The sequence below is a fragment of the Elephantulus edwardii genome, unplaced genomic scaffold (assembly GCF_000299155.1).
Source record: "Elephantulus edwardii isolate Elephantulus edwardi_28Jun2011 unplaced genomic scaffold, EleEdw1.0 scaffold00052, whole genome shotgun sequence".
Taxonomy (NCBI): Eukaryota; Metazoa; Chordata; class Mammalia; order Macroscelidea; family Macroscelididae; genus Elephantulus; species Elephantulus edwardii.
The window spans coordinates 5,221,267-5,234,347 of NW_006399802.1; the positions used below are offsets into that span (position 1 = coordinate 5,221,267).

Here is a 13,081-nt window from a genome sequence, read left to right on the forward strand (position 1 = left end):
TTTCCCTTCTTATTTGTATATCTGTATATTTTTTTGAGACTCAGATTTGTACCTTGTTAAAATGCACACAGCAGAAGACCTCATAGTCTTGTCTGCTCCGAAGCAAAATTTATCTGGCTTAAAGATGCCTGCTGATGAACGCTCTTTCTTCCAGAAAATAGTATTGTTATAATAACAGCAGTATTTAATGTTTATAGGTTATCTCTGATATACTGCATATTTTAATAGGTCTGTTATATTTAAATACTATATTATAGTTATGTGAGCAATTTTCAGTTCTTGGAAACCTGCTGTTTTCTTAGTGTCTTTTGCATGTGCTAAATCAAGGGTGTATTTTCCTGTACTATTTTCCTTAACTTGTATTGATAGGAGTTGTGACACAAGTAGATACAAGTGCATGCATGTCCATTACAGTCTTATTTATCTTAGCAGTGTTAATTACGTAAAAGGATGAAAACAGCCCCCAAGTGTCCATCAGTGGACAAATGAATAAAGAACCTGTGGTAGATTTACACAGTGGAGTATTGTGCAGCACTAAAGAATAATAAAGAATTTATGAAACACTGTACAGCATGAATAAATTTAGAGAAAATTATACCAGATAACATCAGTTAGTCACAAAAGGACAATTAAGAGTATAAAACTACTGTAATAGAAAGGTAAATGTTTACACATGGAACCATCCTTCCATAGTTATCAAGGATGAGAAGGAAAAGAGAAGACAGTGAAAATGAATACATAGATAAGTTAGGTGAACCGAGAGAAATAATAATGGGCCATTCAGACATTGTAATTCATTATTTATATTAAATAATATTTAGTTTTAATTACTATTATAAAATAAAATGTATATGAATAAAATTATTCCTACCTAATTATTAATTAGATGTAATGAATATTATGAAACAAAATGTGTATGAATGAAACTATATGGACCTAATACATAATGGGTCATAAGTGGATAATTGTTGAATCCATGAACCCTCAAAAGAACCTGACTAGATAGGTTTCATTATTGCAAATTCACAGATGATGAAACCACCTTGAGGAAGTTAAGTCAGTTTCATAAGGATAGAAAACTGATGAGCTGAGATTTGAAGCTGGGCCTTTGCAACTAAAAAGCTCTTGTTTGAACATCACAGCATGCTACCTCATTTCTTCATAATTGTTACATTCATCTTGGATAAGGTTACTCTTGAATCTATGATTTCTAGATTCAACTAGGACTGCTGAAATTTTATACTAGCTTATGGGTCCAGGTCAGGGTTTGCTCCAGGCCTTTGTGGGCTCTGACCAGTAATCTTAAGAGGATCTTTGAAACTATGGAAGCCTAAAGGGGTTTGAAAACACTAGCTGCAGAAACTTTATGATGTGGCATCAATATGAATACTGACATTCCTTTTTACCTAGTATTTTTTTTGCCTGAAATATGTCCTTTTCTTTTGTCTCATGATGAAAAGACTCACAGATTAAAATATTTCATTCCTGCATCATATGTGACAAAGCAGATATATAAAAGTTCCAGTAATCTGTGTGTATCTTTTGTTGGAAATTAAGATCTTAAGTGATCATAGAATGAAACTGCAGTTGTCACTTGCCATGAGATTTAGAATTTGGTTAACATCATTGATGTTCAGGCCAATGTGAACAATATTTTTCTGTGGTCTAATCTGGTGGTGTGGTCCATGGAAAATTGTGCTAACCCAAAGGTCTCACTTCTCTGGTGATTCAGATCCACCAGCAGCTCTGTAGGAGAAAGATAGGCAGTTACTTCTCCCATATGCTTTATAGCCTCAATGGAGGGTTAGCTATGAGTCAGTTCTGACTTGATGGCTATGAGTATAATAATGTAATCTTGGTTATGTAATATTGTGTATATAACAGAATAAAAAGAGAGCCGGAGTTGAGGAATAAAAAGGAAAGAACTTGATTGGCATTTCCCAAACTCAAAACCAAATTCAAGCTTTGAGTTGTGATTCCAAGATATGCTCTGGCCATATGATCAAGAACCAGTGGTAATGAAGTTCAAGGTGCGCTGAAGGCTTTAGTAAAAAGTAAGGTCCCAGGATTTGATGGGATAGCAAGTGACAAGTTTCAACTAATAGTTACAGTTTGGGACGTGCCCACTAGACTATGTCAAGAAATTTGGAGGACACCTTCCTGGCCAGCTGACTGAAGAGATCCATGTTTGTTCCTATTCTTAAGAAAGGTGATCCAACAGACTGTGGAAATTATGGAACAATAGCGTTTATATCACAAGCAAGCAAAATACTCCTGAAGATCATTCAAAAATAGCAGTACATAGAGAATTTCCAGATGTTCAAGTTGGATTTAGAAAAAACTGTGCACCAGAGATATCATTGCTGATGTCAGATGGATCCTGGCCGACAGCAAAGAGTACCAAAAAATGTTTATTTATGTTCTATTGACTATGCAAAGACATTTGACTGTGTGGATCATAACAAGTTATGACTAATAGAAGAATGGGAATCCCAGGACACTTAATTGTGCCCAGGCAAAACCCATACCTTGAGCAGAAGGCTGTTGTCTGAAAAAAAAGCAAGAGAGCACTACATTGTTTAAAATGAAGAAAAATGTATGTCAGGGTCTCTCTATACTTGTTCAGTCTGTATACCAAGCTAATTATTCAAAAAGCTGGACTCTATGAAGAAGAATGGAACATTAGGATTGGAGAAAGACTCATCAGTAACCTGTGTTAAGCAGATGACACCATATTGGTAACTGAAAGTGAAGAGGACTTTGAAACACGAGCTGCAGATTAAAGAATACAGCCTTCAATATGGATTGCATCTCCACACCAAGAAGACAAAAATCCTCAACACTAGACTGATAGTCAAGAATGTGATAGAGAGAAAAAAAAAGAATGTGATAGAGAAAAGATGAGAAGTGTTGATGACATCATCACTTACTTGGATCCACAATCCTTGGTACCAGCATTCAGTCAGGAGGCATATTGCACTGTGAAATGGCAATCAAGAATCTCTCCATATTATTGAGCAGTGATGTCAGTTTGAGGACTAAGGTGCACCTGATTCAGGTCATAGTCTTTACTTACTATGCATCTGAGAGCTGGACAATGAATAAGGATAACAAAAGAATTGATGCCTTTAAACTGTTATTTTAGAGAAGAGTAAAACTCAAATGGGATGGACTGATAGAGTAACTGGGGCAGTGGGGGTTGGTGTATCAGAGTCAGTCAAACTGACTCAGGACCGGACAGGCTTCAGAACTGTTCTACATAGGGTCACTATGGGTCACAGACAACTCAGTGGCACATAACAACAACAACTGAATATCCAGTGGACTTCCAAAAGAACAAAGAGCTATATCTTGGAGAATGTGCAGCCAGAGGGCTCTTTGGAGACAAAGATGACAAAGCTTTGTCTTATATATTTTAGCCATGTTCCTTGGAGAGAGACATCATACTTTGAAAGATGGAAGGACAACAAAAAAGAGAAAGAGTCAGATGAATTGACATAGTGACTGCAAGAATTGGCTCAAATATGTCAGAGATTGTGAGGATGGCACAGGATAGGACAACGTTGAGTTATTCGTAGGGCCACTATGGGTCAGACTTGACTCAGTGGCACCTAACAGGCAGAGCTACATATATGTATGCAGACATCCTTGAAATGATGTCAAAATGTTAACAATGTGTAGTAATATTGGGATTTTTAAAAAAAAAAACTTGTTGTTTGTTGTGTACCATAGAGTCAGAACTGACACCCACAGCTGACCCTCTACCAAGTTTTCAGAGCCAGTTAATTGCATGGGAGAGGAGTGCCCATCCTTCTCCTGTGGAGCAGCGGGAGGCCTTGAACTGCAGGCCTTTCGAATTGCAACACAGTTCCTTGCCACAAGCAACAATCCTATTTTAAAAACAGGATACTCTAATAACAATATTAAAATTGTCAGCATAAAAAAAAATGAAAACAGTAGAGCCATACCTAAAGGGGGAAAGATCTTAAAGATAGTACAATTTTATGTTTTTATTCTGAGAAGAAAAATTAAGAGAATTAAAAAATAATATGACTTTCATTCTACACAATATTGACTTCTCTTTTAGGTACATGGCCCCTGAAGTTCTAGATGATTCCATAAATATGAAACACTTTGAATCCTTCAAGCGTGCTGACATCTATGCAATGGGCTTAGTGTTTTGGGAAATTGCTCGGCGATGTTCCATTGGTGGTAAATTGCTTCCCTCTCTTCAACAATTTGTCTTGAAAAGATAGTGTTCAAGCATTGCTTTATTTTTTTAATTGAATGACATTTACACATCTACAGTCTAAAATTGCGTTCTGCAGTTGACCAGTGAGAATACCAGAGAAAATACAGGAGCTAAAGCCCAAACTGAAGGAACATGGCCTGACGTGTGGACGCACGGCTCTGTTCTAGTGGCTGCTTTTTCTCTTTCCATTTGAATTTGGAGAGCATCTGCTTCCAACCCCTTTTGTCTTAGAATATAATTGTTTATAGTGAATGACTGATTGGCTACCTGGGAAACTGTTTCTAGCATATATCTTAGTCAAACATATTTTTCCCTTGAGACTAGGAGTTTTTGTTCCAGCTTACATTTCTGTGATGAGAGGGAGTATATTCCCCAGTCTGAGTGTGACACTCACATTCACAGAATAAAATATCTCATTTGCTGCAGAGTAGAGTTCTAGGAGAAGATGCAGTCTTGTCTTCACAGCTTGTAGTTAACCATTATCGTAATAGTCTTTATAGATCCGTGGTGACTGTTTCAAGGGATGGACCTAGTACCTACTCAGGGAAGGGAACTGTTGATGTCATGGATGAGCTGGAAGAAGGCATAAGCTGTGTTCTGCTTATCTCATTTAACAATTGGGCTTTTAGAACAGGCCTTTCTCTGTCTGGTCAAATACTGATTTGCATTTATTGGAATAAATTTTTTTTTAATAAAACTTTTTAAAAATACCATTCCAGGCATTCATGAAGATTACCAGCTGCCTTATTATGATCTTGTACCTTCTGATCCATCAGTTGAAGAAATGAGAAAAGTTGTTTGTGAACAGAAGTTAAGGCCAAATATTCCCAACAGATGGCAAAGCTGTGAGGTGAGTGTTTCTCTTGGATATTACACAATTTTCTAACTAGCTTTTGCTTAGTAAATGGAAACTTTTAAGCTCTTCTGGAAAAGAGAACAGCCACAAGTATTCCCTTTTCCATGCTCATAGCATTGAATGAAAACAAAATAATCTTATTTTCATGATGACCAATTTAAGACATTAAAAGGGCCACGGATATGGTTGTTAATACATCAGAACAATGTTTCAGTCTGCCAAATGAACCATCGAACAGAAGATTCCAAAAGGCAGCATGGAATGACAAAGCAAAATACTACAATGAAATGTGTGAGGAGCTAGAGTCAGAAAATCAAGAGGGCCGAACTCATTCAGCATTTCTTAAGCTCAAAGAACTGAAGAACAATTTCAAACCTCGAATTGCTACAATCAAGGATGCTTTAGGCAGAATGTTAAATGATCCAGGAGGTATTAAAAGAAGATGGAAGGAATATACTGAGTCATTGTATCAAAAGGAATTGGCAGATACAGAAGAATTTAATGAAATAGCATTTGAGCCAGAGCCTATGGTGATGGAGGTAGAAGTTCAAGCTGCTCTGAAGGAAATAGCAAAAAATAAGGCCCCCGGAATAGATGGTATACCAATTGACATATTTCAGCTAACAGATGCTGCCCTGGATGTGCTCACCAAGTTGTGCCAAGAAATCTGGAGAACAACCACTTGGCCAACTGACTGGAAGAGGTCTATATTTGTTCCCATCCCAAAGAAGGGTGACCCAACTGAGTGTGGAAACTACAGAACAATATCATTGATTTCACATGCAAGCAAGATTCTACTGAAGATCATCCAAAAATGACTGGAACAGTACATCAGCAGAGAACTGCCAGAAGTCCAGGCTGGGTTTAGAAGGGGTCGTGGTACTGGGGATATTGTAGCTGATGTTAGATGGATCTTGGCTGAAAGCAGAGAATACCAGAAGAATGTCTATCTGTGTTTCATTGATTATGCAAAGGCTTTTGACTGGGTGGATCATAACAAACTGTGGCTGACTCTGAGAAGAATGGGAATCCCAGAACATTTAATCGTGCTAATGCGAAACCTATACTTGGACCAAGAGGCAGTAGTCAGAACAGAGCAGGGCAACACTGCATGGTTCAAAATTGGGAAGGGTATACGCCAGGGATGTGTCCTGTCTCCATACCTTTTCAGCCTGTATGCAGAGCAGATTATCCGAGAGGCAGGGCTCTATGAGGAGAAGCATGGCGTTAGGATTGGTGGATGATCTATCAACAATCTGCGTTATGCAGATGACACAACCCTGCTCGCTGAAACTGAGGAGGACCTCATGCACTTACTGCAGAGGGTCAAGGACTGCAGCCTTCAGTATGGATTGAGGCTCAATGTCCAGAAGACAAAAATTCTCACTACTGGACCAATCGGTAGCATCAGGATGGATGGTGAAGAGATTGAGATTGTTCACAGCTTCAGTGTGCTCGGCTCCACAGTCAACACTCTTGGCACCAGTAGCCAAGAAATTAAAAAAACATATTGCGATGGGAAAGTCTGCGGTTAGGGACCTCTCTAAAGTACTCGAGCAACAGTGTCTCTCTGGAGACTAAGGTGCGCCTGATACAGGCCATGGTTTTTGCAATCACTTCTTATGCATCAGAGAGTTGGACAATGACTAGGGAGGATAGAAGAAGAATTAACGCCTTTGAGCTGTGGTGCTGGAGAAGAGTATTGAATGTACCATGGCCTGCCAAGAAAACAAACAGATTCATCCTAGAGAGGGTTAAAGCAGGCTGCTCCTTGCAGGCAAGGATTCTGGGGCTTTGTCTGACATACTTTGGACATGTGGTAAGGAGAGACAGGTCTTTGGAGAGGGACATCATGCTGGGCAGAGTGGAGGGACAGCGCAGGAGGGGAAGACCCTCTATGAGGTGGATTGATTCAGTGACTGGGGTAATCAGGATGGATGTGGCAGAGGCAGTGAGATTGACACAGGACAGAGCAGGGTTTAGGGCTGTTGTACATAGGGTCGCTATGAGTCGCAAGCGACTCGACGGCACATAACAACAACAACAACTTGCTTGTTAAATGAATGTTCACATCAGTGCAGCAGCCAAAAGAGTGGGACAGATACTGGACAGGAATCAGGACACTTGCATCCTGGCTGCCATTTAGTCTCTTTCTGTAGGCAAAATTACATCCATTTTTTTAGAACCTTCTTAACATCTCTCTGTGTAAAGGGAGTTAAGGTGGCCTAATGGTAAAGAGTTACTCTGGCAACTCAAAAGTATATGGTTCAAGACCACCAGCTGCTTTGGGAGAAAGACCAGTAATCTCTCCTGCAATTAATTACCTCCGAATACCTTATAGAGGGTCAGCTATGCATCAGTTCTGACTCAACAGTACAGAACAATTAACAACTACCAAGATAAAAGACTTAGTGCTGTCAAGTTGGAACTGACTCATGACTGACCTTCACATGGGAAGAGATGGCCCTTCTGGCTCCTGCAGAACCACTAGTGACCTTCAATGGCCAGAGAGGGGTGGCATTTGGATTGGCAGTGCAGCTCCATACTGCTAGTATAGTTTGGATGATTTTGTATTTTTTTTGATAGCTCATATGATCACTTATCAGGAATACGTAAAATACTTCTAGCAGCATCTGAGCAGCTCTGTTGCCTTTACCTCTGATAAAAGATTATAAAATATTTACTTAGTTTTCAATTTTAAAAATTTATTAGACAGATTTTATTTTAACTTACTCATAATTGCTGTTACCACTGTAATATTAGTGAGGTAGTGTTTCCCTCACAACTTTGAAGTTTTGTAGCTTAGAAATAAAACAACTTCACTTCAGTAGTAGATTTTATATCTTAAAACAATGCAGAACTTGACAGAACTCCACAAGAGAGCTCCTAGCTACTTTAAGCAAAATCAGATGTCCAGGCCCAGATAATACATACTAGCATGCCCATGGAATTTGCATATGACATAATTTAAGAAACGAAGTGGGAACAGATTTTATCTTTAAAAAAATTTTTTTTGGTGGGGTCTAAAGAGTATACAGACTTGAAGATTCACACACTCAAATAATTAGAACAGATTATTATTAAACAGATGGCTTTTAAGAATTAAGGCGCTCTGGTGATGCAGTATATCACACATTGGGCTGCTACCTAAAGGATATTGATTTGAATCTAACATCTGGACACCTTACAGGAGAAAGATGAGTAGTGTCCTCCAGTGAAGCCTTGTTATTGCTATGTGCTGGCGAGTCCCTTGTGAAATGCATGGTGACCCTATGTATAATAACTATAAACCCTGACCTATCTTGAGCCAATCTCACTGTCTCTGACATACCTACCCCCATTACCCCAATTACTAAATCAGTCCACCTCATCCATGGTCTTCCTCTCCTGCACTGTCCCTCTACACTTCCAATGATGACATCCCTCTCTAAGGATTGGTCCCTTCTGGCAACATGCCCAAAGTATGCAAGATGGAGCTTCAAAATCATTTCCTCCAGGAGGAGCCTGGTTTCACCCTCACAAGGACAGACCTGTTTATTCCCTGGCAGTCTGTCGTATGTTCAATACTTTTCTCCAGCATCGCAACTCAAAATCATCGATTCTTCTTCCATCACCTTTAGTCATTGTTTAGCTCTCTAATGCATAGTAAGTAATTGCAAAGACTGTGGCTTGGATCTGGTGCACCTTAGTCTCTAAACTGACATTGTTGCTCTTTAATACTCTGGAGAGATCCCTGACAACAGATTTTTTTCAGTGCAATTCATCTTTTAATTTCCTGATTGCTGGTACCAAAGAGTTTTGATTGTGGAACCAAGCAAGCTGAGATTTTTAACAATCTCAATCTCTTCTCCATTTGTCCTAGTGCCAGTTGGCCCAGTGGTGAGAATATGCTTTAACCTATATTGAAGACTGCAGTGTTTGACCTTATGCGGCATTTGCCTCAAATCTTCCTCAGTGTCAACAAATGCTATCTTGCCATTGAGCCATTTTCTTTATAGTTGTTTAAAACAGCACTTTCCTTTCCAGTTCGTTTTATCTCCTTCCCAGCATTGGCAACTCTCTGAAAATCCATGTGTTTTACTTATTTATTTGTAATATAATCTACCCCAAAAGACGATATGCTTTGTAGGGGCAGAGATTTTTGTCTTTTTGCTTACTCCTGTATTGCTGGAACCTAGCTAGAACAGTATCTGGTGCATGATGTTGTCACTGTGTGCCATCGAGTCAGGTCTAACTCATAGTTGTAAATCTCACAGGAGGAGATTGCCCATCTTTCTAACGTGGAGCAGCACGTGGATTCAAACCACATGCCTTTGAGATTGCAGTATAACTTCTTCCTACTTAGCCACGAGAGCTCGCTCTGGTGCATGATAGATACTCAGTATTTAGGTGGTTTTTAAATTTCTTCCTTGACAATTTGTTCTAACTCCAGGCATTTGAATGTTAGAGCCCATGAACAGGTCCTCAAATTATCTTCTTTGTACTCTTTCTTTGTTTGTCTTTTCAACTTTCTGGAAGGTTTTTTCATTTCATCTTTCTTATGTCACCTTCCATTCAGTTTCCATGTGAGCGAGCATGGATTTCATTTCTCGTAACTCTTTTATTCTCTGAATGCTGCTTATTCATAGCCTCCTGTTCATTACGAGGCATATAATAGAAAACACAGAGACTGAATCAAGGGACAAAAGCAAATGTGAGGAAAAGGTTCTTTGAGAAAGAAAACTGAGAATAAAGAGTTCTTAATACCTCCAGAATCAGCATCCTTTCTGCCTTTGAAGATTTTAGACATTTTCTTCTCTGTAAATTTCTGATATTTTTCAGGTTTTTCCTTTTTCCTATTCTTGATCATATACTATTTCTGAAATGGTTCACTGTCAACCAGTCCTTTTGTAGTATGTATTCCTGTCATTATCAAATCGTATTTGATTCTGTCTGCATCATTCAAGATTTTGCCAGTAGAATCCCTTCAGTTTTATAGATATTTCATATACTTTCTTTAGATGTCTGTAATCTACCTTACTTTGTACTTAAAAGAAGAGGCACTGAAAGCTGATACAAAGCCTTTGGAATGGAGCTTATTGACTGATCTTTAGGATGATCTGACCGGTCTGCTTCTTTGAGGAGCCACTGACCTCCTTTTCCTTATTAGGTCTTTCCTTCTGATCTAATCAAACACCCCAGAGAAGCCACTTTCAATTCCTTTCCTGGACAAGTATGTCCAAGTCACTATACATGTTTGGAGAAAGAGCATTTAGTATATTTTAGCATAAAACTGCTGCCATGTTTCACAGGTCAGAATTCTGTTTCACCCTCTCTGAGGGGAAAAACCCAAAATCACCCAACTAAAAAACTGCCTCTGGCTTTCTGCTGGGATAGAGGTTGAGAACTGTGTCAAGTTGAGATGGAACAGGAATATAGAATTCCAGCTAGTTCATAAATATATTTTAAGCTGATCCATCTACTTTAATCTGAGCTTCATCTCCACTGCCAGAGGTACTTAATGTAACCAGTTCATCATTTGGAGGGAGTTTCAGATTCCTTTTTTGCCTTTCACAGTGCTGGTTTAGAATTTTAACTTTTTAAGATCTACTATGTATGTTGTCTCTTGGCTGTCTGCTTTCCCGCTGCTGGTACCAATGCTTGGTGGATGGAAATCACTGTCATTTCTGTCCCTTTGCTATTAAGAATAATGCTAAAACAAAAGAGCCTCTTATATATCTGTCTTTACAGATAGATATAAATAAAGGTAAAATCCATTTTTTTAAAAATGTGCAGATGAAGATTATTACCCAGATTAATGGAAAATGATACATGAACTCATGCTTATGCTTTTCTTTTCTTGTAGGCTTTGAGAGTGATGGCTAAGATTATGAGAGAATGTTGGTATGCCAACGGAGCAGCTAGACTGACTGCCTTGAGGATTAAGAAAACGTTATCACAGCTCAGTCAACAGGAAGGCATCAAAATGTAATTCTGTAGCTCTGCCTGAACTCTCCTCTTCTTCAGATCTGCTCCTGGGCTTTCATTTGGGAGGTCAATTATTCTACCTCACTGAGAGGGAACAGAAGGATATTGCTTCCTTTTGCAATTGTCAATTCAGAACTCCCAGGATTTCTTTGGATCCAGGAAACAGCCATGCGGGTCCTTTCTGTGCACTATGAACGCTTTCCCAGGACGGTTAGAAAATGTTGTGTAGTCTACCTTTATTTTTTATTAACACGAAACTTGTTTTTTTAGAAGATGATTGCTGGTCTTAACTTTAGTGACTTCTGCCATGCTGAAGGTCATTTTTCATGGTAAAGAGCTGGATTGCTGAGTTACAGGAAATATTTCTTTTTTTTAAAGAAAGTTATTTGCTCCTGGTTAGTACATTCTCAGAGGATGCTGAACCACTAAAGAGTTTCCTTGAATCAGACTTTGAATGTACTGTTCTATAATTTTCAGGATCTTAAAACTAATCATAAAACTCTTATCTTGAGTCAAAAAAGGACCTCATATATTAGTGAGGAACATAATTTATGCAATTATATTTTGTATACTATTATTGTTCTTTCACATATTCAAAACATTACATGCCTTCAAAATGGGATTGTACTATACCAGTAAGTGCCACTTCCCATGTCTTTTCTAATGGAGCCTAGCAGAATTGCTTAAAATCTGTGTGTTTAAGAACTTGTTTGAATTTTAAAAGTTTATTTATCTGGTTCATCCATACTTTCTCTGTTTTGTTTTTGGAAAGGTTTTTGTGATGTGTCATTTGCTGTTTCCTTTTTAAAATGCCTTTCTTCTACCAAAATGTGCTTAAACCACTAAAGAAATGAAGTGGCATTAATCAGTAAATTGTTACCATGGTCATGTTTGAATATTCTCACATTAAGCTTTTCCATCATACTTGTGTTGTTAAGATTACTTTTTAAAAATCAAGTGGCACTCTCTAGAGGCTTTTATCGTCCTTTAATAATTTATAATTTGTAGCATACAGACTAATTTTTCTAAAATGGAAAGTTTGTCTAGCTACTTTTGGAAAGTTGTTTTGGCCTTTTTTTTTTTAACCTGATCAAAGACATTGTTATTTTTTTTTTTTTTAAGAAACACATTAAATTTAAAATTAGAATATAGTTAATGTTACTAGACCTCTTTTTGGGAAGGTAAAAGTAATAATTTGACTAAATAACAAATGTGCAGGAGTCACATTTATTCTGTAGGAGTAAATATTTGGTGAATTCTCTGTTTTTTAAGTAAGGTTAGAGGTGTTGAGGACTCACTACACTTTGAGAAAGGCAGCTTTTAATTCAGTCTTTCCTTCTTAAGTTAGCAGATATTGCAGCTGCTTAATTTACATAGCTCTGGAACTAATTCAGTGCACCCTTGCCTTTTGGGAGAAGTGGTAGTAAAAACATATTCTGAGGAAGGTTCTCCATTTACAGATATTTTCAGTAGAATGTTAAAGCAAACTGGTCATAATTGTCTGACATGAAATTGAACAGAGCCTATAGTAGCTAGGTTTTACTTTAGCCATATAAAGTCTGTAGAGTTTTCACAATATCAAGTCCTTTTTATCACTGTGATCTTGTTCTGGGGAAAAAATAAAACTGATAGCAGTGAGGCAAGTCTTTACTTTTATAGTACTATCAATTTCCTGATAAAAAGGGTCAGAATAACCTTCTAGAGTATTTTGGTCAGAGAGAGAGTGACCATTAATGCTGACTGGGCTGCATTTTAAAGAATGTTTTATCTCTTACACATGATGTTAAATTTGAAAGACTTATTTGGTCTTAAAGCCAAAGTAAACTTAGACTAAATGATATTACATAGGAATTTAATGTCAGTTTCATGTGTTAAAGATGATGGGGAAAATGCTTAGAAGTTGAGGATTTTTTTTCTGCAGTTACCGTGATATCATTGACGCAAATGAATGGATTTAAGAGGTTTGTTATTATAATTCTGTTATATTACCTGTTAATAAGTTCTGT

At 37.9% G+C, this 13,081-nt stretch overlaps 1 protein-coding gene across 1 annotated transcript in view; it reads left to right on the forward strand.

Moving 5' to 3' along the window:
* The window catches only part of TGFBR1 (transforming growth factor, beta receptor 1), a 36,446-nt gene extending 24,669 nt beyond the window's left edge, over positions 1–11,777 (forward strand). Inside the window, exons 6-8 of the mRNA XM_006886876.1 lie at positions 4,088–4,212; positions 4,972–5,102; positions 10,954–11,777. Of these exons, the coding sequence (XP_006886938.1) occupies positions 4,088–4,212; positions 4,972–5,102; positions 10,954–11,079 (382 nt within the window). The 3' untranslated portion in view covers positions 11,080–11,777. The remainder of the gene's footprint in view (positions 1–4,087; positions 4,213–4,971; positions 5,103–10,953) is intronic.
* The last annotated feature ends 1,304 nt before the right edge of the window (positions 11,778–13,081 follow it).